This window comes from Thamnophis sirtalis, unplaced genomic scaffold (genome assembly GCF_051295495.1).
Source record: "Thamnophis sirtalis isolate CommonGarterSnake01/CBP01778 unplaced genomic scaffold, rThaSir2_p1.2 scaffold_15, whole genome shotgun sequence".
NCBI classification, from domain to species: domain Eukaryota; kingdom Metazoa; phylum Chordata; class Lepidosauria; order Squamata; family Natricidae; genus Thamnophis; species Thamnophis sirtalis.
The window spans coordinates 38,473,058-38,500,818 of NW_028261395.1; the positions used below are offsets into that span (position 1 = coordinate 38,473,058).

Sequence of the window (27,761 nt, forward strand, 5' to 3'; positions counted from 1 at the left end):
ATAAGATGCACCTTTTCCCCTCAAGAAAGAGGCTGAAAATCTGGGTGCATCTTATACACTGAATACAGCATTTTTTTGCCTCCTGAATCCCTGCCCCTTCACCCAAATGGCGGTGCATAGCCTCTAGGAGGCTTTCAGAGAGCTCCTGGGGGCTAGGGAGGGCAGATATGAGTAAAAAATGGGCCTTTTTTGCTTAATTTTGTCCTCCCAGCCCTCAGGAGTACTCTATAAACCTCCTAAAGGCTAGGCGTGCAATTTCTTTTGACAAAAATGGGCCCGTTTTTGTGAAAAACGGGCTGTTTTTTGCTCGTTTTGGGGGTCCCACCCCCCAGGAGCACTCTGCAAGCCCCCTAAAGGTTACTCATGCCTTTTGGGGGGAAAAACCAGACCAACCATGGGCTGTTTGGGGAGATTTGCAGAGTGCAATAACTTTTTTTAAAAAAATTGCCTCTTCAAAACCTTGGTGCATCTTATACTCCAGTGCGTCTTATACTCTGAAAAATACAGTGCTTTTAGAATTGCTGTGCATGGGTAAGGAGAAGGATTATAGCATCCCGCCTGAACTTAGCTGCCCTCTCTTCTTTTGGGTGATTGGGGAAGACAACTAACAACATTTTGGCCGACCTGATACATTTAGAAACCTGATACATTTACATTTAGCCTTCTTAGGTACTGGAGAAAGTCCAAATCACAAGAGACACTGGCAAGGACCTTCATAATAACCACCAGAAGAGGAATCACCAGGATTTCTTGGGAAATGATCGGATTTCCTGAGGAAGTGCCGGAGGAGGTCTTGATTGAGTGGGAAACAGAAGGTGTGATGAGGCCCTCAAGGCCTCATGTTCCACCACTGGAAGGAAAAGGGCTTCCGCCGGACATTTGTGCCACAATGAACATCTCCTAACTTGAGGAAGTAAGTTCCGTAGTCGTCAACGAAATTGCAGGACAAGCCTAAGGGCTCCAGGAGACGGCGGACCTCTTTCTCCAAGCAGCATTGGCCGTCGATGATGGGTCCAAACGGCTTTGGGATGCCCAGGTGTTTCCCCAGGACAATCATATTTACCTGCAGAAGGGAGATAAGGTGTGGTCTCATATGGGATTGTCAAACTCAAGGCCCGGGGGTTGAATCCACCTCACAGGGTACTTAGATTTGGCCTGTAGGGTTACCCAGAAAACAGCAAAGGACTTTCAGTGCTGTGATTTTCAGTCACAGACCTTATCTGGCTTGGAGAGCTGCCAGGCCAATATCTGCAAAACTTGGCCAGGAGACTCGGAGAGTCAGGAACCAATGAAGTGAACTAATGGTCTCCTGCAAACTCCACTCCCCCTTTGCCCCTCTTTTATTACCTCTGGGAGGGGCCATTCATCGTCCACCTGTGGCTTTACTCCCAAGACGACCCTTGTTCCTTAGCTGTTCCCTTTGTCTGGCAACTCTGCCCATGCGCACACTGGGAACAGGCTCCAGCTGTTCTTCTGCCTCACTGATCTCCGACTCTGAAGGCAGCTGTTAATTGTCAGACGGCCCTGACCCCCTCTCTGCCTCCGACACAGAGCCCTCATCAGAGCCTTCCCCAGACTCCAGGAGTGGCCCATGTTCCTCCCCAACCTCCTCACTGTCCGAATCTGGAGGGCCACAACAGTTCTCAAAACAAATTTGGGGGTGGGAGTCCTACCATGTCTGGGAAATAAGCCACAGCGGGAGACTTCATCACTTTAGAAACGGGATTCTCAGACAACTTGGAAAAAGGATGGAAAAGCTGAGGTATCTCAATGATGTCTTCCTCTTCCAGGCCCAGCTCCTCTTTAAGGATTTTTCTGTTCCAATCAATATCCTTCTGAAAAGGGGAGTAAGAAGATTCAGTGAATAAAAAAGGAGTAGGGTTAGGGTTAGGGTTAATATTTCAATGCCCACAAAGTGAGTTCGATGTAACCATGGCGTCATTGCAGGTAGTCCTCGACTTACGACCACGATGGAGCTCAAAGTGTATGTGGCTAAGTGAGAAGAGGGGTGGGATTCTATTGGTCCGGACCAGTTCAGGTGTACCGGTAGCTTCAACGACCAGTTGAGGTTGAACCGGTTGACTCCGATGATCAGTGCGGCCCGCCTGCCTTCACCTGCGCTATACTGACCTATGTTCCCTTAGTTTGAAGCCCAGCGGATAGGTGCAGCAGAGTGGACTGCCATGCCTCAGCTGTTTCCCTCACACGCTCAGCGAACCGGTTGTTACGCCGGTTGAATCGCACGGCTGGTTTTGCCCCAGCTTATGATTTTTCTTGCCACGTTTGTTAAGGGAATCACTGAAGTTAGGTTAGTCACACGGTTGTTGAGTAGCTCCAGGGGTGAAATTTTACCGTTTCAGGCTGGTTCGCTCCAGAGGTGGGTTCCTACCAGTTTGCACCAGTTCGGTAGAACTGGTGCGTCAAATCTACCGAACCGGTTAGAACAGGTTCCACCAGAAAGCAGGCCACACCTACAGAAGAGGTTCCAAAAAATTTTGAAACCCACCACTGAAACACACACACACACACACACACACACACACACACACACACACACACACACAAACAGACTCACACAGAGAGAGAAAGAGAAAGAGAAAGAAAAAAAGAAAAAAAGAAAAAAGAAAGAAAAAGTGAGAGATGAAAGAAAAAAAGGAAAAAGGGACAGAGAGACAAAAGGAAGGAGAGAGAGAGAGAACACATGGCCGGCAAGCCACTCCCACCAGGTCACATGGCTGGCAAGCTACTCCCACAAAGGAGGCCACACCCACAGAGTAGATTCGAAAATTTTTTGAAACCCACCATTGGTTCACTCGAACCGGTAGTAAAAAATGTTTAACAAAGTTAAAAAACAACAACAACAATGATCAGCTGTGCTGTGTGATGGTAGGAACGTTTTTAAAAACTTTTTAAAAGCATTTGGGGCCTGTTTTTGCTCCCAGGAGGCTTCACTGAGTCCTGTTAGGCCAAAAAAGGGGGGTGGGGTGTGTGCTGTGAAAGAAAGACAGAAAGCAAGCAAGCAAGAAAGAAAGAAAGAGAGGGAGGGAGGGAGGGAGGGGAGAAAAGAATGGAGAAAGAAAGAAAGAGGGAGGGAGGGGAGAACAATAGAGAAAGAAAGAAAGAAAGAAAGAAAGAAAGAAAGAAAGAAAGAAAGAAAGGGAGGGGAGAAAAGAAGGGAGAAAGAAAGAGGGAGGGAGGGGAGAAAAGGCGGAGAAAGAAAGAAAGAGGGAAGGAGGGAGGAGTGGGCGAAAAGAAGGGAGAAAGAATGAAAGAATGAAAGAAAGAAAGAAAGAAAGAAAGAAAGAAAGAAAGAAAGAAAGAAAGAAAGGGGATGGGAGAAAAAAGAGGAGGAAGGGAGAAAGAAAGAAAGAAAGAAAGAAAGAAAGAAAGAAAGAAAGAAAGAAAGAAAGAAAGAAAGAAAGGGGATGGGAGAAAAAAGAGGAGGAAGGGAGAAAGAAAGAAAGAAAGAAAGAAAGAAAGAAAGAAAGAAAGAGACAGAGACGGGGGGAAGGAGGGGAAAAGGAGAGGGAGGAAGTACCACAAACCTGACATTAGACCCAGCTTCAGAGGATGCCTTGAAAGAACACAGCAATCCAGGGCTGGAAGGGACCTGGAGGTCATCTAGTCCAACCACCAGCAGGATATTGTTAAAGTGAGTTTCTGTATTTTGACCCCACAGTCACATGACTACATAGCCACACCCACCCAGTCACATGACACACATCCACCCAACCAAGCCACGCCCACAGAACCAGTAGGATTTTTTTTTTTATTTCACCACTGAGTGGCTCCCATTGACTTTGCTTTTCTGAAGGTTGCAAAACCTTCCTAAATGTGGCTGAGTTGTCAAGCATCTGAATGTAAATCACTTGAGAATGGGGACACTTCAACGGTCATAAATGTGAAAAATGGCCTCTTTTTTTCCAGTGCTGCTTTAACTTCAGACTGTCACTAAGCGAGCTGTTGTAAGGCAAGGACTAATCCTTGGTAGTTTTAGAATTTGATTGGGAAAGTGGGTCCATCTTCATGTATAACCCTGGCTTTAAGGTTTTACTGACTAGGGAAAGGCCATCCAGGATTGAGGTGTGCATTTTCCCATCTTCCTGGATTCAGATGTGTTTATGATATTTATTTATTGGAATTGGGTATTTGTCATCCAAGAGGCTTCTTCAAAGCTGAAGAAGTTACTTGGGGGGTGTGGGGGGGGGGGAGAGAAGGTGAAAGGACCCCTGAAGGATTGGCGCATACACAGAGTGTAACCTAATTCAGCCTTTGTTAAATTGCTGCGGACAGCAATAGCAGTAGACTTATATACCGCTTCATAGGGCTTTCAGCCCTCTCTAAGCGGTTTACAGAGAGTCAGCATATTGCCCCCAACAATCTGGGTCCTCATTTTACCCACCTCGGAAGGATGGAAGGCTGAGTCAACCCTGAGCCGGTGAGATTTGAACCGCTGAACTGCTGATCTAGCAGTAGCCTGCAGTGCTGCATTTAACCACTGCGCCACCTCGACAGAAGCTCCATTGCAACCTAACGGGCCAATTTCATAGATAAAACTTCTAGGCGAATTGCCAAGCGCAGCCTAGTAACTACTTGTGAAAAATTTTAAAAAAGGTGAATTAACCTTGCTTGCAACTTGAAATGTGCGTTCAGCATTCCCTAACCAAGGTCTGTCTTATATGCCAGAAAATGTATTTCTTTCCACATGCCACAGGTGCGCGAAGCCATTTGTCAGGGCGCATGTATGCGCTGGCCAGCTGACTTCGCCCTTCCTTTGAGGTCATTTTTCACCCTCCGGAGGCTTCAGGAGCTTCCCCGAAGCCTCCGGAGTGCGAAAAACCAGACCTACGGGCAAACCGGAAATTCAGGAACGGACTTCCGGTTTGCTCATAGGGACAGTTTTAGCTCTCCGGAGCCTTCAGGGGCCTCCAGGAGGCTTCCCTGAAGGCTCCGGGTGGCAAAAAAACTGACCCTACAAGCAAACCAGACTTCCAGGTTGCTCGTAGGACCGGTTTTAGCCCTCTGGAGTCTTCAGAGAAGCCTATTGAGGGCTCCTGAATGCTCCGGAGGGCTAAAACCGGTCCTATGAGCAAACCGGAACTTCTGCTTTGTCTGTAGGTTTGAGGTTTGAGGTTTATTCGATTTATATGCCGCCCTTCTCCCAAGGACTCAGGGTGGCGTACAACATTAAAAGAAACACATACTATAAAAGTTAAAAAGAAATTGAATAGGATATCCCCAAACCCAATTAAAATTAACAATGACACTTTTTTTAAAAAAAAGAATTCAAATTAAAATTAACAATAATCAATACTTTGATTTGTTTTGTTCATGCCAGGCTGGCTTGTTGGAAAAGCCAACATTTTAGGGCACGTCGGACGGACCGGAGGTCAGGGATTATATGAAGCTCCGGGGGCAGCTCATTCCAGAGGGAAGGCGCTCCCACAGAGAAGGCTCTCCCCCCTGGGGGTCGCTAGCCGACACTGTCTGGCCGACGGCACCCTGAGGAGGCCAACTCTGTGGGATCGCACTGGACGATGGGAGGCTACCGGTGGCAGTAAGTGGTCTAGCAGGTACCCTGAGCCTAAGCCATGGAGCGCTTTAAAGGTCATAATTAGTACCTTGAATCGCACCCGGAAGACAACCGGCAACCAGTGCAGGCCGCCTAAAAGGGGTGTAATATGGGAGTTCCTGGGTGCCCCCATGACAACCCGTGCAGCTGCATTCTGGACCAGTTGAAGCTTCCGGATGCTCTTCAAGGGCAGCCCCATGTAGAGAGCGTAGGTCCGGTTTTCCGCACGCCAGAGGCTTCAGAGAAGAACGTAAAGCCTCCGGAGGGCTGCTGGGTGGGCAGGAAAGGCTGTTTTCACCCTCCCCAGGCTCCTATAAAGCCTCTGGAGCCTGGGGAGGGTGAAAAAAGCACTCCATAAATGGGGGGAGGAGAGCGCTGGTTGTGCCTGCATGCACACTGGGGTCATGTGGAAAGCGTTATGGGTGTGGCATGCCGCATGCCCATGCATAACTCCTCCCACCACGCTCCCACCGCTTTTGGCACGCGAGCCAAAAAAGATATGACATCACTGGTCTATAGTTTTCAGTGCGCTGAGAAAAATCATGAGGTTTGTGTAACATCAAATAATGTTTCTAACACTACGGTGATCTCTACAAGCTGTGCAAAGACTGTAAGAAGTTTGACAAAGGGTTGGTTTTTTGTTACCCCAATTTTTTTTTATCTCTGCGCATAGCGTGTGCATTCTTGAGCGAACCGGAAGTTAAAAAAAAAGCCGGAACCCACCCCTGCCTTTGATCCTCTTTGTTGGATCACTCGGTCTCCAGATTTAATAGCAGAATAGAGGGGATCTTACTTGGCACTTATCATTGTACTGCTGTACCAAAGGGTCGCCAAGAATTTTTGATATGGAACGGGGCTTACGATCCTTCGGATCCTTGATTTCAGCTCCTGTTCGGGAGAAAGTTGAGTTTATTATATTTCTATGCCGCCCTATTCCCCACAGGAAAAACGAAAACGGTTGGGTTTTTGGTGTGCATGTGTCTTTTAATCTCCAGTTAGAAGTCCAGTGCTGGGTGAGAAGGACTGTTGTAACTATTCTATAATAAAAGCTGTTTATTTTAGTGGTTTAGAGTAGAGGTCTCCAACATGCCCGGCTTTGCAAGGGGGGGAGAGGGTTCTGTGTGAGCGGCTGGCAAACACATGCAGAGATTGGGAACTCCTGGTTTAGCGCTTTGCTTGTTCCCACTGGGGAATAAAACCATGTTGGAAGGGAGAAAACACAACCCCTTTTAATGCCCGAGGATTGATTTCATCTTTTTCATGAAAAGGGGCCTGATCACAGGTGGTATTCAGCAGGTTCTGACCAGTTCTGGAGAACCGGTAGCGGAAATTTTGAGTAGTTTGGAGAACCGGTAAATACCACCTCTCACTGCCCCACCCGCATCTATTCTCTGCCTCCTGAGTCCCAGCGAATTGGGAGGGAATGGGGATTTTGCAGTATCCTTCCCCTGGAGTGGGGAGGGAATGGGGATTTTGCTGTATCCTTTCCATGAAATGGGGAGGGAATGGAGATTTTACAGTATCCTTCCCCTGGAGTGGGGAGGGAATGGGGATTTTGCTGTATCCTTTCCATGAAATGGGGAGGGAATGGGGATTTTGCAGTATCCTTCCCCTGGAGTGGGGAGGGAATGGGGATTTTGCTGTATCCTTTCCATGAAATGGGGAGGGAATGGAGATTTTACAGTATCCTTCCCCTGCCACGCCCACCAAGCCACGACCTGCGCACCAAGACACACCCACAAAACCGATAGTAAAAAAAAATTGAATCCCACCACTGGGCCTTCTTTCCCAGTTACTTTTCAGAGGAAATGTTGAATCAATTTCAGGCATTTTGACTTTCCTACCTTCATACATTTCGGCTTTCCCATGGCCTTCCTTTTCCTTCTCTTCCAGCAGTTCAAAGCAGGCTCTTGGGCTGGCCAGAAGCAGGCGGAAACCCTGAAACGTGGGAGTAAGAAAGGGAGTAAGACAGATAGGAGAGAAAGAAGACTAGCAGGCTAAAAATAAGAATTTAACAGCTTAGGAGAAGCTTCACGCAGGGCAGAAAGCCAGAAACTGCTGAACAGACACTTTGACCGCCAAAACAGATTTTTGGTCCATCGTACAGGTGTAGAGGAGAAGGGTGGTCAGTTATTTCAGCCTTTTCTCATGCCAAGGTTTTTAGGGAAGAGGTATGCTGTGGTAGAGCCTTGATTGGCAAATCAGAAGTGAGTTGTGCCTGGTTCGGCCCAGTTCGGCCGAACCGGTATTGTTGATATTTCTCCTTGCAATCTTATTTCCAATTTTTGATTCATCTAGCCCCGCCTTTCTCATGATGCATATAAGTTAAATAGGCAGGGTGTCAGCGTTCCAAATATCATGCAGAATTAAATCAGAGTCCAAGGCAGAGCTATCCTTAAAGTTCCAATTCAATAAGACAGACATGTTGGCACATCGGTGGAAATCCCAAATCTGAAAACTTCCTGGGATTTCACCCAGTTGAAAGTTCATGATCTTATCCCCACACCCATAAATCCATCACATGGTCCAATCTTCTTCAGCCACGCTGGCATTTCCACCCATCTAGTTCCGGTCAGGTGCGGAGACAAAAGATGACCTTGGGCTTCTAGAAAAGAATGACAATAACACATTCCACAATTCTACTCCTTTCTATTCCCCCCTCCCAATTACTACACTAATGAAACAGCATAATGAAATAATAGAGAGTGTGGCAGGCCAAAGATCCTAAAAAGGGATATAATTGCAGGCCTGACACAGGGTGACAGTATACAGCCTTCCCAATTTTGAATCAATGAGTGGTTCCATGCCCTGTTCTCACTGTTGCTTCTTGACCCGCATATCGGTTTCTCAAGAGATAAATAAGATGGTCTGGTACTCCCATCTCTTTAAGAACTTGCCACAATTTGCTGTGAGCCCAGTGGTGGGTTTCAAAAATTGTTGGAACCTACTCTTTGGGTGTGGCCTCCTTTGTGGGAGTGGCTTGCCACCCATGTGACCAGATGGGAGTGGCTTGCTGCCCGTGTGACCGGATGGGAGTGGCTTGCTGCCCATGTGACCGGATATGAAATTATGAATTAGTACTTAAGTCGGTCCAAGTAGCTATTCAGAAGTTAGTGGTTAGAAGCAATTGTAAAGCAAGATATGGAATTAAAACCAGAAATATTTTGTTGGCTATTTGAAAGGGAGTATAATACATATTTAATTTTACACATGTTAGCAGCTGCCAGAATTGTGTTTGCACAACAGTGGAAAAACAGAGATATGTAAATGAATAAATATTACAATGTGCAGGAATAAATAAATTGACAATTAAAATCAAGAAGGCTTTGAATACTTTTTCACGTGGCATTGGTTTTAGCGATTGCCAACTAACGGAAACAGAAATTAGAAATCCAAAAGTATGAAAGAAAACACCAATTATGTAAGGAAAGGTCCCTAAAATGTATAAGGAAATATTACTAGATCATTATTAATGCGTAGATAACTGCGGGACATTACACACCCACCAGTGGTGGGTTTCAATTTTTTTGGGAACCTCTTCTGTAAGTGTGGCCTGCTTTCCGGGTCCACTGGTGGAACCTCTTCTAACTGATTCGGTAGATTTGACGAACCGGTTCTACCGAATAGGTGCGAACTGGTAAGAACCCATCTCTGTGTAACCAACACAATCAAAGGCTTTAGCCTTTAGTCAATGAAGCAGAAGTAGATGTTTTTCTGGAACTCCCTAGCTTTCTCCATGATCCAGTGTATGCTGGCAATATGATCTCTAGTTTCTCTGCCTCTTTGAAATCCTGCCTGTACTTCTGGTACTTCTTGATCCACATATTGCTGGAGCTTAGCTTGTAGGATTTTGAGCATAACTTGTCTAGCATGTGAAATGAGTGCAATGGTGTGGTAGTGTAGGAAGTTAAAACCCATCCCTCTCCTAGAAAAATGAAATATCCTGGGAAATGTTGAAAAGGCAGAATATATTTCCCTGGATATGAAAAGGGAGAAACATGTTTTAAAGACAGAATAGGTCCCTGCAGCTTTCTGCCCCCACTCCCTTTGTCAATGGGCCATTAAGATGACCATTTTTTTTCCTAAAGGGTTAGGGGTGCAAGGGTCTTGTAACTTGACAGCTTTAAGACTTTAAGACGTGCTTCAAATGCCAGAGTTTCTGAGCCAACAATTTGGTTGCTAAGCAAGAGCGTTGTTAAGTGAGTTTCAACCCATTTTACAAGCTGGCCATGCCCACCCAGTCACATGGCTGGCAAGCCACTCCCACCTGGTCACATGGCCGGCAAACCACTCCCACCCGGTCACATGGCTGGAAAGCCACTTCCACAAAGCAGGCCACACCTACAGAAGAGGTTCTAAAACTTTTTTTGGCATAGAAAGTTTTTTTATTTTCCATTTTCATAGCATATAATCACATGTATACTATTACATAGTCAATATCATGTTGTATTATTAAGTAATTACATCAATTCATCTTACCATCAACTACCAAAGGGAAAAAAAGGGGAAAAAAACAGTTATTGGCTCTTCTGTTCTCCCTACACCATATTTATACCTTATCCGACACTTTCTTCCCCCTCTCTCCTCCCCCTTTCTACATCCTTTCTTCCCTCCATCATTTTCTACTCTACTTCCCCTTCCTTTCTCCTTCTACTCTCTCCCCTTACCACTCCTCCTTATACTCCTCATCTTCCCCCCTCACCCTCTCTCCTGTCCCTCTCTTCCTATCTTTCTTCTCTCCTCTGCGATTCTAAAACTTTTTGAAACCCACCACTGATCCATACCTTCCGGTCTGGGGCAGGTACGAAGGTGAGGAATTCATCTATGTGTCCCACAGCGAGCCAATCCGCGTAGAGTTCAATGGGAGATTGTACAACTTGGCTGTGGAGGAAGTCCTTGACCAGTTTTGACATTGGGTGCTTGTTCCTAAAAAAATTAAGTTGGGAACTTAATTCTCGTGGTGTGTTAAACCATGATTTGTTAATGCACCAAAATTGATGGATTCACGCCGCCCTAAGTCTTACAGTATGCATTAAAAGATAAACCACAGTGATAAACGGCAATATTGAACTGAACCAAAAACTGAACTGGTCAGATGATGTTTTAGCAGTTCTTGGCGGGGCAGTTTTTGATTAAGGTCGGCATCCAACCCAGAGACTCTCTTTCCCTTTTATTCAATCCCTCTTCATCCAATTTACAACCCTTGAAAAATACAATTAAAAAAAAAATCTAGATTTTATTATCTATCTATCTATCTATCTATCTATCTATCTATCTATCTATCTATCTATCTATCTATCATCTATCTATCTATCTATCTATCTATCTATCTATCTATCTATCTATCTATCTATCTATCTATCTATTTATTTATTTAAAGCTTTTATATGCCGTCCAATCCCCAAAGGACTCCGGGCGGCTTACAAAGAAAATATAAAAAACATAACAACAATACACTTTAAAACAAGTCATCCCTCATAAATTCATTCTAATCGGGGCCGGACCTCAGCAGTGAGGTCAACAGCCCCAGGGCTGCCGGAACAGCCAAGTTTTTACGGCTTTCCTGAAGGCCATCAGAGGTTCAAGGTTCAAGGTTCATTTTATTTATATGCCGCCCTATTCCCGGCGGGACTCAGGGCGGCGCACAAACCCAAAGGAGGGGAAGGGAAACACAAGAACTACAACAAAAAGTACAGGGAATTTAAAACAACCAACAGCCACACGATTCGAGAGGGGAAGGTTATTAATCACAACAATTATCACTATTAAAAAATAAAATAGAATATATACAGTTAAATGTTAATTAATATGGGGAAAATGTTATGATATATGATATAACTACATAAAGAAGGGAGAATGATAATAAACTATACTGCATGGAAGGACTTTTTGGTATTAAATATTATGGATGTTCAGCTAAAATAGGATTTGAGGATTTGATGTTAATAGAGGATTTTACAAACAAGTAAATGAAATGTCAGCATGTGGTTATGGATTAATTCTTTGGCATAGTTAAGGATGAAGAATGTTTAAATAACTGTAGTCAACTAAAAGTGGAGGTATAATGATGTTAATATGGTAAACATTTGAGTTAAGATAGTTGAATTAATATGAATTAATGGAAGAGATGCACCAAAACATGTTGTAACCAGCTGATATACTATATATATATATATATATATATATATATATATATATATATATATATATATATATATATATATATATATATATATATATATATATATATATATATATATAATATATACCTGTGTTCTTTTTGTTTTTGTTTTTTGTTTTGTTTTTTCTTCCCTGCCTTGTCTTTTGTTCTTTTTGTCTTTTTTTTCCCCTTTTCTTTTCCCACTGATGTGGGCATGTATTGTTTAAGATTATTATTTTATTAATATTTTTAAAAAATAATTACAGTCAAATGAAAATGGATATATGATAATGGTGATATGTATGAATATTTGAGTTAAAATGCTCGAGTTAACATGAGTTATGTTTGTTGACTGGGGAGGAGATGCACAAAAGTTTATTTGTGACCGACTGACACATTTTCTATAGCATGTAAAGAAAGATGTTGTACTTGTTTTAAATTAAAAATTAAAAAAAAATTAATTAACAATCGAGAGGGGAAGGGAACTCATCGACCCCAGGCCTGCCGACACAGCCAGGTTTTAATGGCTTTTCAGAAGGCCTGGAGAGAGGTGAGGGTCCGAATCTCTGCAGGGAGCTCGTTCCAAAGGGCCGGAGCCGCCACAGAGAAGGCCCTCCCCCAGGTAGTAGCCAGATGACATTGGCTAGTAGACGGAACCCGGAGGAGGCCTAATCTGTGTGATCTAATGGGTCTTTGGGAGGTAATTGGCAGCAGGCGGTCTCTCATCCAGAGTGGATGTTGTCCGGATTTCTGGGGGGAGCTGGTTCCAAAGAATCGGAGCAGCTACCGAGAAGGCTCTCCTCTGAGGAGAGGAGCATTGTTTGGCCGATGGCACCCGAAGAAGGCCCAATCTATGGGATCTTACTGGTCGCTGGGAGGTGTGTGTCAGCAGGCGGTCTCGAAGGTATCCTGGCCCTAAGCCATGTAGGGCTTTAAAGGTGATAACCAACACCTTGAATTGAGTCCGGAGACCAATAGGTAGCCAGTGCAGCTCACGGAGGATAGGTGTAATGTGGGTGTACCTCGGCACACCCATTATCACCCGCGCGGCCGCATTCTGAACTAACTGCAGTCTCCGAACGCTTTTCAAGGGTAGCCCATAGCCTTGTTTAAAATCTTCACTCTGCGTGCTTTTTTGCATGCTTTTCCTCGAGTCTGTTCCTTGCCAGGAGAACAAATACATTTCCCGTGCACAGCTCTACTGACATTTGAAGTTTGAACGGTCATTAACTTGGAGAAATGCACAATTCTGTGCGGATGCTAGGACAAACTTCTCCAGAACTTCCATATGGGAAGAGGAACCCCTAGAGATCTTCTGAGTTTAAACCACAGCTACGTGAGAATGTCTTTATAGTCTCCTGTCATCATCCTTACCTAGGAAAAGCGGATCCTATTAGAATACGCCCAAGGGGATATTCCTTGCTTTTGACATTCATCGGCGGGCTGACTTCGAGATTTCCAAAGAAGTCCAGGCTACTAGGAGACCCCTTGGGGGATAGTTCCCGTTTTACATATCCAAAATCTGGACCCTTGGGAGGGAAAACGAACAGTTGCATTAAATCAAACACATCTCATTCAATCCTTTTTTCATCCATGCTGTGCTTGTGAGATTGAGTTAGATAAATGCATATAAAACTTCCTCCAGTCCCTCCAAAGATGAAGGGAACATCAGTAAGGCAAGCATGAATTTTGATTTCTTTTTTAAATGAATAAGCGTGGAGGATAAAATGCAGAGCTGCCGAGATCAAAGTGGGGTGGGGGGTGGGGAATGACTTACCAAAACCTCCTTAAAAGGGAAGTAATTCAGCTCTCTGTTCCTTGGGGAGTCAAAGACCACCGGAAATGTTTTGTGGGGAGCCTGGTTGTAGCCAAACTCCATCTCGTCCTAAAGTGGCAGAAGGGTTGAAGTAAAATTTTAAAAAGCGTTGCCTTTCTAGGGTGTGCAATGGATTATAGAAACTGGTGTTTGGATTTCAGTCTGTTGAAACTCAGGGCAAAGCAATCCACATTTGTCTAATGAAATTACTTCTTTTAAAACAATGTTTTGGGCATAGTTCTGAGGGGTCGTTGCTCTCTGACCTTGCTTGTTTTCTTGCAAATGTTTCATTACCCCCAACTAGGTAGCACCTTCAGCATAAGTAGGGAAGGCTTTCTGTTGTCCATTTATATTCGGATGGCCTGCCTGTCTGTGTGGGTGGGGGCAGTCTTAAATTATTTGGTTGGGCTGTTTACTGATGGCTCTTGGGCAGTTTCTTGATTGGGGCATTGCTTATAGCAATAGCAATAGCAGTAGACTTATATACCGCTTCATAGGCCTTTCAGGCCTCTCTAAGCGGTTTACAGAGAGTCAGCATATTGCCCCCAACAATCTGGGTCCTCATTTTACCCACCTCGGAAGGATGGAAGGCTGAGTCAACCCTGAGCTGGTGAGATTTGAACCGCTGACCTGCTGATCTAGCAGTAGCCTGCAGTGCTGCATTTAACCACTGCGCCACCTTGGCTCTCTACCAACAATCAAGTAAGCAATATCTCAATTAGGAAACTGTTCTGCTTTAGTATATTTTATTTTCATTTTCATACGCTCACATGTATACCCCATACAGTATTAAACAATAATTGCATCAATTCCTCTTGTCGACAATGCCCCCGAAAATAAAAGCCCAATATACCTCTTCCATTCTCCATACACCTCTTTCTTCCACCACCCTCCAACTTTCTATCTTCCCTCCATCATCCCCCTCTACTCTACTTCCCCTCGCCCTCTACCACTCCTCTCTCCAGATCCACTCCCCCCTTCCTTTTCACCTTTCCCCCCACCCTCTCTCCCATCCCTCTCTACCCATCTTTCTTCTTTCCTACTCCTCCTCCCCTCAGTGTATTTCCACTATATGTTAATGTATTTGGCTTACCCTATTTTTAAAGAAAAATTAGAGAAAAACAGTATACATGTGAAGTCACATTGCATTGAGATCTAACACATCGTGTCTAGCCTAATATATATCCCTCCCTCCACCCTCCCCCCCGACCCCCCCTCCTCCTCCCCCCCGACTTCCCAGAACCCGTACATAGATTTTTAACAAACACAGTCTAAAATCTATTGAGAAAAAAGAAATAAAGAAATTAATAACATCTGTACATTGATCTTAGCTTCTTCTTGCTAAGCTAACTTTAAACAATTTAAATCATTCCTGATCTTAAGCATAGGCTAACTGGAATTTCTTGGTCCCGTATTTATTTTGTATATAGTCAATCCATTTTTTCCAGTCTCGTTTATATCTCTCATTTGAGTGATCTTTAAGATATGCCAATATTTTAGCCATCTCGGCTAAATTTGTAACTTTCAATGTCCATTCTTGAGTTGTAGGCAGGTTAGGGTTCTGACCCCCCTTCTTCGCTCGTTCACAGATGACAGTCAGACACACTTAAAAGGAAATAACTTTATCAGTCTTGGCTCACGCTGGCTGCGAGCCCCAAAATAAACATAAATAATGTCTCTGGCAAAAAGGTTACACAGCAGAATGCAAAAAAAAGAGCTATTACAGTGTACTTGAGAGACCGCCTTCTGCCAATTACCTCCCTGCGACCAATTAGATCTCATAGATTGGGCCTCCTCCGAGTTCCATCTGCCAGCCAGTGCCGGCTGGCAATTACAAGGAGGAGAGCCTTCTCAGTAGTAGCTCCGACCCTTTGGAACGATCTCCCCGTGGAGATTCGTACTCTCATCACCGTCCAGACCTTCCGCATAGCCCTTAAGAACTGGCTAGCCCGTCAGGCCTGGGGACAAAGATAATTGCCCCTCCCGAATGATGAATGAATGTTGCTCATTATTTTATTCTATGTTTGTCTGCGTTATTGTTTGTATATCCCTCCCTTGATTTTATGTAAGCCGCCCTGAGTCCCCTCAGGGAAAAGGGCGGCCTATAAATGTTAATATTTAAATTTAAAAAAACAACAACACCAGGTTTACAGAAAGAAAGCAAATCACTTCTCCAAGTGTCTCTTTGAATCAGGGTTACAGAAAGCAAATCACTTATCCAAGTGCCTCTCACAAACAAACCACGACCGATGAACGACGAACCACGAACGAACGAACGAGTGTACGTTAACTTCTGCAACCAAGGCGTGGCACCATCAGTCCTTTTATCTCCAGAAGACGACACTAACGAGCCCCATTGTTATTCCTGCATCCCGACTCAACTCACAGCAAACCTCCGCTGAGTCACAACAGGAAACTACCAAAGAGCCATCAGTAAACAGGCCAATCAAAAAAATCTCTTAAGACTGCCCCATCCACATAGATAGGCAAAACACTTGACAGCAAACAGAGTTCCTTACTAGCATGGATGATGTTATCTAGTTGGGTATGAAACAGGGGTGGGTTTCAGCCGGTACGCACTGGTACATCCGTACCGGTTGGTGAAATTTAGCGTGCCTTCCCATACCTGATCTTCTGGAGGCCCCGGATCGGAACGCTCCCTCCCCTGGCCTGCCCTCCTCCTGCTTGCTCCCTCCGCCCACCCACCCAATTGCTGCTCGCTCCCCCCCGGCTGTCCGCACCAGGCTTGCCCCACTCACCCACTTCCTTTGCCAGAGCGGAGAACTGGGAGAAGCCCACATGGCACGCGCTCCCTTCTCTTTCACAGCCAACTGGTTTCCAATGGAGGGAGAATCCATGCATTTTCCCTCACTTTGCATGGATTTCCCCCCACCCCAATTGGAAATGAGGCGAATGTCACACACACACACACACACACACACACACACACACACACACACACACCACACATATGTAAGGGGGACTGGATTCGCTGGGAGGCTGGCAAAAAAGAAGCCTCTGTTTCTCTGCTGCCACGGCTTTCAGAGGAAGAAGGCAGGGATGATGGCTGGCACTTGCCCCCTCACCAGTTTCCCAGCCAGCCAACTAAGCAGGGCAGGCAGGGCTGCAGCCTGCGGGCCGCAGTGGCTTCAGTGGCCATCATCCCCAGGGTGAAAAAGATTTGTCTTATATTCTGAAAAATATAGTAGCCCCCTCTGCCGCTCTGCTAAAAAGACGGGAACCAAGGCCAAGAGATAACAGGACGACTAACCATATTCGGTTAACTCCCAGAGCGGTAAGAGGCTGAATTGGGAGCTCTGTGAATTGGCTTGTGGGACACAGAATGCCATGATCATAGGATTTATTGAGCACCAGTTTTAGTTCATAGACTATATCTATGAAAATAATTGGAAGGGGTGTGTGTGTGAGAGAGGGGGGGCGGATACAGAGACAGAAAGAGAAAGTAAGAGAGAAAGAAAGGAACGGAGGGAGGGAGGGAAGGAGAGTGACAAAAAAGAGAGGGACAAAGATAGAAAGAGAAAGAGAGAAAGAAAGAGAAAGAAGGAAAGAGAAAGAAAGAAAGAAAGAAAGAAGGAAAGAGAGAGAGAGAGAGAGAGAGAGAGAGAGAGAGAACTTATGACCACAATTGAACCCAAACTTTTGGTTGCTAGCAAGAGCATTGTTAAATGAGTTTCACCACATTTCCCAAGTTGGCTATGCCCACCCAGTCACATGACCACTGAGCCACTCCCACAAAACAGGCCACACCTACAGAATAGGTTCCAAATTTTTTTTGAAACCCACCACTGGTATGAAAGACCTGCAAGAAAACAACCAAGCTCAGAGAGCACCAAGGACCCTATAGTTCTCCTCCTCTTCCTCTCTGCACATCCCAAACCTCCTAGCATTGATTGTAATAATAATAATAATAATAACAACAACAACAACAACAATAATAATAATAATAATAATAATAATAATAATAATTCACCGAGAAGGAACATGAAAAAATTGCAAAATACCAGGACTTAAAAATTGAAATTCAATGACTATGGCACAAACCAGCAGTGGTAATTCCAGTGGTAATTGGCAGCCTGGGTGCTATTCCAAAAGCACTGGAATTACATTTAAAACAGTTAAAAATTGACAAAATCACCATCAGTCAAATGCAAAAAGCCGCACTGCTTGGATCTGCACGCATATTACGAAAATACATTACAACGTCCTAGGCCCCTGGGTGGGACCCGACTAGTAACCAATGCCAAATCCGGCGAAACAACTGGCCGCTGTGATACCATTGAATAATAATAATAATAATAATAATAATAATAATAATAATAATAATAATAATAATAATAATAATAATAATAATAATCGTCGTCGTCGTCGTCATCATCATCATCATCATCATCATCATCATCATCATCATCTACAAATATTCTTTATAGGCATAGTTTTTATTGCAACAGAGTGCAAATAATTGGGATCCGTGAATATGGATAAGAATTTCAGGTGAACCTTTGATGTTACCACATAGATGAATGCATTAAGAGGAGAGATGCCACCTAGCCTTGGTTAAAAGCACCTCCCATTATTTCTGGAGATGTACAGGATAAGAACTACCCCCGTTTCTTCTCCAGTAGCTTCAGGATCTTGTTTGACAGACCCCCTGCCCCAAATATCTTCTCGGCTGTGACCTACCTGGAACCATCGGTCGCCCCTATTTTTCTCTTCCGGGCTGATGATAAATTTGCATCCAGCTTTTGTGGCAAGCTTCTTTATATGTTCCACAAAATCCTTATTACCCTTGACACTGGATATTCAGAGGAATAGTTGGAGATGTTCAAAGAAAGAAAGAGAGGAGAGATAAGAGCTCGGGTGTTGATGGTGGTTGTTCGGAAAACTTCACACATGTAAGTTGGTCATGAGTCCTTACCTGCAGACGTAAACAGAAATTGGCTCCAAGGTGTTTGGGGTCATAATCCATGGAGCCACTCGGAAGACCAAAGTATCCGTGAAAATGGAAGTTTCTAGGATCTCCTGAAGCAGGAAAAAAACAGAAGACAAGGACCAAGAAAAAAGTTGAATTCCAGAAAGATGCATTGACGCATTTAAAAGTTACAAGATTGATTGATTGATTGATTGATTGATTTAATAAATTTATAGGCCGCCCAATCCCGAAGGACTCTGGGCGGCTTACAGAAAATACATTTTTAAAAAGTGAAGAGTTAAAAAAACAGAGGAAAACAGATTAAAAAACCACATCATGCACCCAGTCTAATCGGGGCTGGACCTCGGTCATGAGGTCAACAGCCCCAGGCCTGCCGGAATAGCCAGGTTTTGATAGCATTTCGGAAGGCCATGAGAATGGGTAGGGTCTGGATCTCTGGGGGGTAGTTCATTCCATAGGGTCGGAGCGGCTGCAGAGAAGGCCCTCCCCCGGGGAGCCGCCAGCTGACATTGTCTGGCTGACAGCACCTGAAGAAGGCCCACCCTGTGCGATCTTATCGGCCATTGGGAGGTATGCGGCCGAAGATGGTCTCGCAGAGTAGAGAGCTAAGATTGAAGAGCCAAGGTGGCGCAGTGGTTAAATGCAGCACTGCAGGCTACTGCTAGATCAGCAGGTCAGCGGTTCAAATCTCACCGGCTCAGGGTTGACTCAGCCTTCCATCCTTCCGAGGTGGGTAAAATGAGGACCCAGATTGTTGGGGGCAATATGCTGACTCTCTGTAAACCGCTTAGAGAGGCCTGAAAGGCCTATGAAGCGGTATATAAGTCCACTGCTATTGCTATTGCTATTGAAGTTTTAAAAAACCTTCTCTTTAGTTAAGAAAAGGAAGAGGGGCAAGAAAGAAGCCCAAGATAATATCACATTGATCCTCTTTACTAAAGGAAATGTAAATTTAAGATTTCTGTTCATCGGACTTTCTACAATGATAAAATGGAATTCCTGTAGGGTTTTGGGGGGTCTGTTTCCTGACCTGCCCTCCCTTGAATAGCTGATAAATGAAGAAGAAGTGAAGAAGGTCCTAGAGAGAGAGGTCCTTTGATGAAGATTGAAAAAGCATTCCAGATGCTTTCTCTGTTTCCCTGTCAAAGGTGCTTCCTTCTCCCTCTCCCCCTTTGATGTTCTCCATACCTTCTTGACGGGCTCCAGGAGTGAAGCGTGGAAAGTGACAAGCCCCGAGAAGTCAACGTCTGGAAATTTCAGCCCTTCCACGTAGAAAACGCTCTCCACTTGACCAGGCTTCCGTTTCACGTGGTAGGAGATCTTTTCGGATCCTAGAACGTGTTTGTAATATTTCTTCTCCTTCCTGTCTGTGAATCAAAACCCAATCTTGTTTTATTCATTTCTTTGTTTCTTGAAGGCAAACATACATACCTTTATCCAGATCTGGCAGTTTTAAGCAATCTGCATGATTAAACCCAAGCACATTAACCCTTTGAGATCCAAAGGAACTTGTGGTTGGCTATCATTGGTGACCAGAGAGTTGGTCAAACTTTTGATCTGCCATAACAAAATTATGGACCTCCTCTTTGGTGCAGGACAAGGAAAATAGGTATTGGTTTGATTCTCTCGAAAATACTCCCTTGTTTTCTCTAGGTGAGGAGCATAACAAGGAAAACTGGACACCATAGTTACTTAAAAGAATCTGGAATAAGCATTCTCCTTTTGGTCTTTGCTTCATTTGCCTTCAGCGTCGGTCCTGAAGCCGAACCGCCTCCTGGCCTTCAACACTTACTTTTAGAGTAGAAGACTCCCACTTTGTCACAATCAGCTTGCGAGATGTGGAGAGTCAGCTGGTAGTTTGCAAAAACTTCATTAGGTCCCTGAGTTGTCAGGATCATATGGGACATATCCTGCAGGTCTAAAAGGAGAACCAATTCAATGTCCCGACCGAGGCTTCCCAAGAACACGAAAGAAACTCCTTGTCCCGACAAAAAACCCTTTTATTAATTTGCTGTGAATTCTGCTCATTCACAGCCAGCAAAGTCTTTCAAGGGAGGATTTATAGTCACAGACCTTATCTAGGTTGGAGAGCTGCCAGGCCGATATCTGCAGAACTGGGCAAGGAGTCTCGGAGAGTCACGAACCAATTAAGAGAACCAATTGTCTCCTGCAAACTCCACTCCCCTTTTGCTCCTCTTTTATTTCCTCTGGGAGGGGCCATTCATCATCCACCTGCGGCCTTCCTCCCAAGTCGACCCCTGTTCTTTAGCTGTTCCCTTCGTCTGGCAACTCTGTGCATGTGCACACTGGGAACAGGCTCCAGCTGTTCTTCTGCCTCACTGATGTCTGTCTCTGAAGGCAGCTGATAATTGTCAGATGGCCCTGCCTCTGACACAAAGCCCTCATCAGAGCCTTCCCCAGACTCCAGGACCGGCCCATGTTCCTCCCCAACCTCCTCACTGTTCGAATCTGCTGGCCGCTGAAGGGCCACAATATTCAATTCCAATTGAGCCAGAAACTCTTCACTTCTGGCCTCACACTTTCATTAACCACAATCTGGCTTTAGTTTGGTTGATGAGCTCAGCTATTCACAATTGTTCATGTGTCCGGTCACGAGAGCACAGCATGACCATTTAGGATAACTTTGGGGTGTTATATGGACCATCAAGCACCCATTCTGTGACCAGCGTAAATGCAAGCGGTCATCAGCTGAGGACTATCTGTACTTCATCACCGTGTCTTTTACAGATTGTGGGTGTTGAAGTCCACACCTCTCCAAGCTTCGGAGGATGAGAAAAACCGTCCCTTAACAATGGCTGCTGCCTCCTACCTTCCTCGGACGTCAGCTTGGTGTCCTTGTTGTCTTCCTTTTTGTCTTTAGGGTTGTCTCGGTCACAGTTCACCAAGAGAATGGCGCCCTTTCCATCCGGCCCCCACGTCCACTGGTCCTGCAGGGATGGGAAGCCATGTCAGGGTGGACATCAGCAAGGTGGGCTCCCTCTTCGGCTCTGCCTCCCCACAGGGAGAATAACCACTTTCCTCTCCAGATGTCCAATTTTGGGTCTCAGGAGCCCTTGTGAAAAGCAGCGTCTGCTTCCCAAGTCAATTTTATTTATTATGTATTTATTATGTATTTCATAATGATTGTAATTACCCGAGTGAATTCATTATAGCACCACCTCAGCCAGGTGTGCCCCAGATGCGTTAGCAAATCCCTTACTCCCTTGCCAGCAGGAGAAACAGCCCACAAAGCCATCAGCTCCCCAACCTCTTGGTTCGCATTAACGTTACAAATATTTTCACCCCCTCCCCGTCCTTCTGCTCCAACTAAAAATCTTATTTTAACCTTTTGCTTCCCTCCTCTGGTCACTGTTCCCGAACGGTTTATATCAGCATCCAAGGACATTTCTGCAAAAGGAAAACAAAGAAACTTTTCATGATTCCCATCCAAAGCCTCTGCTTGCACTCCAGTCTCATTTTTCAGTGAGAAAAGTGTATCTCAGGCCATGTTGGTTAGTTTTCTGCTTTTGCCCTTTTCCCTGCTCAATCCCAGTCTGATCAGGGCAGGGTTCACCCATCCAGATGTGCTGAGTTACAGACCTCCCCCTCCCCCAATTCACCTTTTGGGCGGTGCCAGGCCTCTGCATCCCTGTCAGCTTACCTATGCCGGTAATATGCAGAATCGCTTTGGCGATGGGGACATTGCCGTTACCTTCATAGTACGAAACTCTGATCTGCAATATACCATCAAACAGTGAATTTAAGTCAAAGGATATTGGGGATGGCACCCCTGAACCCCCCCCCCCTCTGTAACACACCTCTGTTTTCAACTTTATAATCTATCAGGGCCCCTGTGCCCAAAGGAACATTGAATTGGGACATTTCTAATTTGCTTTGTGGTGGATAAACAGCAACAGCACTTATACTTATATCCCGCTTCACAATGCTTTTACAGCCCTCTCCAAGCGGTTTACAGAGCCAGCATCTTTCCCCCTACAATCTGGGTCCTCATTTTACCGACCTTGGAAAGGAAGTCAACCTTGAGCCTGGTGAGGATCGAACTGCTGGCAGTGGGCAGTCAGCAGAATTAGCTTCGTTCTAACCACGACTCTAATAAACCTTACCTTTGCTTTGTGGTGGATAAAAGCAATATATACCACTTCACAGTCCTTCCCAGCCCTCTCTAAGGGGTTTACAGAGTCAGCATCTTGCCCCCTACAATCTGGGTCCTCATTTTACCGACCTTGGAAAGGAAGTCAACCTTGAGCCTGGTGAGGATCGAACTGCTGGCAGTGGGCAGTCAGCAGAATTAGCTTCGTTTTAACCACGACTCTAATAAACCTTACCTTTGTTTCGTGATGGATAAACAGCAATATATACCACTTCACAGTGCTTCCCAGCCCTCTCTAAGCGGTTTACAGAGTCAACATCTTGCCCCCTACAATCTGGGTCTTCATTTTACCAACCTCGCAAGGATAGAAGGCTGAGTCAACCTCGAGCCGGTGACAATCAAACTGCTGGGTATTCACATTTTCCCAATATTTAGCATATATAATTCTTGCTGCTGTCAGTATATGTAACACTAAGTATATTGCTGCTTTATCATAACTTTCGTATCTTTCTGATAGTATACCTAAGAGGCATGTTTCTGGTTTAAACTCAATATGTTGCTCAGTTATTGTTTCCAACCAATTATGTTTTCCCCCCAATAATTCCTTGCTTCCCTACACTTCCACCACATGTGGTAGTAGGTTCCTGGAATCTGGTTGCATTTCCAACATTTGGCTGAGGAATTCTTATACATTTTTGCCAATCTAGCAGGTAGCAGATGCCACTTGTAAAACATTTTATATAGGTTTTCTTTATAGGCTGAGTTCGTAATCAGTTTGTAACTTCTATCCCAAATTTTTAATCATTTCTCTAATTCTATGTTGGATCTGAAATTCTTTGGCCAGGCAATCATCGTTTCTTTAACTATTTCTTCCTCCATTTTATAATTCAGTAAACAATTATGTATTTTTTAAATCACATTTTCATCCGTCCCCATTAAAATTTTATCCAATGCTGTTTGTTCTTTATTTACAGCTCCACATTTTAACAACCCCTGACTCCGCAGTTTTTGTCTGGATTTAAGTTCACCCTTTTCATCTAAGATATCTTTGTAACATACATTTTTCCCCAATTTATAAGGTTTGGATATATTATTACCTTCACTGAAGAGAATCAGGCTGGTATTTCCCTATAATATTGTGATTTGATTATTTTCCCCAAATGTTAAGTAACATGCTCGTCATATAACGACTCTGGAAATTTTTGTCTGCGGTATTTTTGCCATACCAAAGAAAAGCATGCCAGCTTAATTGCAAGTCATACTCTTATAGTAATGCAATAATAATAATAATACAATAGCAGAGTTGGAAGGGACCTTGGAGGTCTTCTAGTCCAACCCCCTGCCTAGGCAGGAAACCCTACACCGTTTCAGACAAATGGCTATCCAGCATCTTCTTAAAGACTTCCAATGTTGGGGCATTCACAACTTCTGGAGGCAACTTCTGTTCCACTGATTAATTGTTCTGTCAGGAAATTTCTCCTCAGTTCTAAGTTGCTTCTCTCCTTGATTAGTTTCCACCCATTGCTTCTTGTTCTACCCTCAGGTGCCTTGGAGAATAGCTTGACTCCCTCTTCTTTGTGGCAACCCCTGAGATATTAGAAGACTGCTATAATGTCTCTCTTAGTCCTTCTTTTCATTAAACTACACATACCCAGTTCCTGCAACCGTTCTTCATATGTTTTAGTCTCCAGTCCCCTTATCATCTTTGTTGCTCTTCTCTGCACTGTTTCTAGAGTCTCCGCATTTTTTTGAACCAGAGTGACCAAAACTGGATGCCATATTCCAAGTGTGGCCTTACCATGGCAATATAAAGTGGTATCAACACTTCACGTGATCTTGATTCTATCCCTCTGTTGATGCAGCCTAGAACTGTGTTGGCTTTATTGGCAGCTGCTGCACACGGCTGGCTCATATTTAAATGGTTCTCCACTAGGACTCCAAGTTCCCTCTCACAGTTACTACTATTGAGCAAGATACCATCTATACTGTACCTGTGCATTTCGTTTTTCTTGCCTAAATGTTGAACCTTACTCCTTTCACCGTTAAATTTCATTTTATTAGATAGTGCCCCAGTGTTCAAGTTTGTCAAGATCCTTCTGTATCTTAAGCCCGTCAGACTAATAATAGTCTTCGGTGTTTCAAATTTACCCAATCTTTTAGCCAGGTGAGAGCTGAGGCCTGATAATATAATTCCCAATCTGGGAGCCAAAAAAACCCCGTTGTTTCTAGAGTCCTGTAACAATTTCAATTTTATTGTCGATTTTTTTTTTAACCTTGCAAAATGTACTTCAAAGTCATTTTATTTAGTTGGTCAAAGAATTTCTTTTTCTAATTTTACTGGAATGGTTAGGGATAGGAAAAGTAATTTTGGTAAAACGTTCATTTCAGTGGTGGGATTTGTACTACCAGTGTGCTTGTGTGCGCCCTCGCACGCATGCGCAGAAGCGTCCGGGAGGGTGGGCAGAGCCAGCATTTGTTGCTGGTTTGGCATGCAAAAAATGTAGGCGTGCATTTGCACCTAAAAACATCGGCGCATGTGCACAACATCAGAATAGGAGAAAAAATTGCGCAGAACCGAAATTCAAGATGGCTATGCCAAAGATAGAATTGGTTTGGGGGTGTGGCAGGCCGAGTTACGACCTACTCGGCCAAACCGGTCCGAACTGGTAGGAACCCACCTCTGTTTCAGCCACCGTCACTACCAATTCGCCCGATCCAGGCCGAACCGGGAGCAACCCACCTCTGGTTCATTTTTACAAGTGCTGCGCGCAAGTCATTCCGCTGGTTTATTTATGATGATTTCCTTCAGGAAATCCCATCTCTAGGTCTGAAGAACAAATCTCAGGACCTGTAGGAAGCAATTTTTGGCCTACGTTCCTCTCCTCACCTTTTCGTCATTGATTTGGTTGCTTGGTGCATCCATGGTGGCCCTGAACTTCACGCTCTTGTCCAGCGGCCATTTTGAATCATGGCAGCAGATCTTCAATTTTGTCATCTGATTTTCGATTGTGTAGATGTTCAGGCCATGGGAGGCCCAGATCTCGAAGGAGGTCGCAGTCTTCGGGGCTGCCCTAAAAGGAAAGATGTCGTTTGTTGCAAAATTGTTTCCCATTTAAGTCATAAAAGAGATTTCAAGATATGCCGTTTCCTGCCTCCCTCCCTTTAATGCCAATAGTTCTGTTTGGTTCATTGCCAAACCTCCGCATAAACATGGGTGAGATCCAATGGTGGGTTTCCAAATTTTTTAGAACCTCTTCTGTAGGCGTGGCCTGATTTGTGGGAGTGCCTTGCTGGCCATGTGACTGGGTGGGAGTGGCCAACTTGTAAAATGTGGTGAAACGCACTTAACAGCGCTCTTGTTTAGCAACCAAAATGTTGGCTCAGAAAGTCTGGCATTTGAAGCACGCAAGTCTTAAAGCTGTTGTTACAAGACCCTTGCACCCCTAACCCTTTAGGAAAAAAAACCTCAGGGGTGTTCAAACTTGACAGCTTTAAGACTTGTGGACTTCAAGTCCCAGAAGTCCTCCTCCAGTCATGTTGGCTCAGGAACTCTGGCATTGAAGCACGCAAGACTTAAAGCTATCAAGTTACAAGGACCCTTGTACCCCTAACCCTTTAGAAAAAAAACCCAGGGGTGTTCAAACTTGACAGCTTTAAGACTTTAAGGTTTAGAGGCCGGCAGGGAATTGGTGAGCCAGCCAATCAGTGAGGGGCGGGTGGGGCAAGCGTGGTTCGGACGGGCGGGGGGAGGGAGCTGGAACCGGTTCTAAACGGCACGGTAGATTTGTGGAACTAGAAGAGGTTAGAACTGGCAGGAACCCACCACTGGTGAGATCTGACAATGTCCAATCTCACCAACAATCCCGTTTAGCAATTATTTTAAACTGGGAATACTTCCTGATCTTTTGTCTTTTTTTGAGATACCTCGCTCACTTCTAAAGATGCTTTCGGGCTGTTTAGCGAAGCCTTTCCCCCCCCAGTTGTGAAATAAGCAGACACATATGCCCCCATTTTTTCCCCTCTGCTAAATTTCAGCTGCCTGCTGCGAAACAGAGAGCATCTTTTAAGTTCTTCTTTTCTTCTATAAGTCGAAAAAAGTTGTGTAAGGGAAATGTCTAGATCAGTGATGGCGAAACTTTTTCTCATGGCGTGCCACAATTGTGTGGCATGGGCTATCGCGCAGGCACGCGTGCCCACAACGATGCCCACCTGTGCAAGTGCATGTGACATGCACATATGACCCTTCCCCACGTTCCAGAAGCTTTTCTGAAGCCTAGGAAGGACGAAAATGGCCTCCCCCGCAGGCCCTCCGGAAGCTGGAAACGCATCATTTCCCAACTTCCGGTTGGTCTGTTGGGGCCATTTTTCACCCTCTCCAACCTCCAGAGGCTCTCCTGAAGCCTGGGAAAGTTGAAATCCAAAGGGGCCAACCAGAAGTTCCCTCCCCCAGCCCTCCAGAAGGCCATATGCGCCCGGTGCGCATATGCCAGAGCTGATGACTAGCGTGCCAGCAAATTTGGCTCTGCATGCCGCTTGTGGCACATGCGCCATAGGTTTGCCAGAGCCGAGGTGGCGCAGTGGGTAGAGTGCAGTACTGCAGGTCACTTCAGCTGACTGCTAGTTCAGCAGTTCAGCGGTTCAAATCTCACCGGCTCAGGGTTGACTCAGCCTTCCATCCTTCCGAGGTGGGTAAAATGGGGACCCAGATTGTGGGGGCGATATACTGACTTGGTAAACCGCTTAGAGAGGGCTGAAAGCCCTATGAAGCGGTATATAAGTCTAACTGCTATTGCTATTGCTATCACGGGTCTGGATGCTTACCCATGGACGTCCAGGCAGAGTTCGGTGCCCAGGATGTAGACGGTGCTGGTAACCTTCTCCGTTGAAAGTTGGGCGCATCTCAACTCAGCCATGCTGGTTTTTTTCCTTCTTCTGTCTTCCAGGGGTGGGTGAGTTTGCTGACTCTGGAATAAACATCCCTGAGCTGCAGGGAGAGATTTAAAAGGGGAAAGGATGGGGTGGGTACCTGCTCACCTTCTCTCCATCCTGCCATCTGATAGGCTGGTGCACACTCTAACCCCGCCTTCTGGACTCAGGTGGCAGCCCATGTTCTCACCCAAAGAGTGTAATCAGCTTCCATCCCAGGGAGGA

General features: G+C 44.9%; 1 protein-coding gene across 1 annotated transcript; it reads right to left on the reverse strand.

Moving 5' to 3' along the window:
- Positions 1-829: 829 nt before the first annotated feature.
- LOC148042562 (protein-arginine deiminase type-3-like) lies at positions 830-27,523 on the reverse strand. The gene is made up of 16 exons (XM_087702434.1): positions 27,432-27,523; positions 25,498-25,681; positions 22,161-22,233; positions 21,846-21,907; positions 21,330-21,447; positions 20,288-20,417; positions 19,688-19,862; positions 18,485-18,588; positions 18,250-18,361; positions 13,510-13,617; positions 13,107-13,261; positions 10,357-10,498; positions 7,417-7,510; positions 6,366-6,460; positions 1,674-1,835; positions 830-1,063 (listed from the first exon to the last, which is right to left on the reverse strand). Exons 1-16 carry the CDS (start codon positions 27,521-27,523, stop codon positions 830-832), a joined length of 2,040 nt encoding a protein of 679 aa, XP_087558560.1.
- Positions 27,524-27,761: the final 238 nt, after the last annotated feature.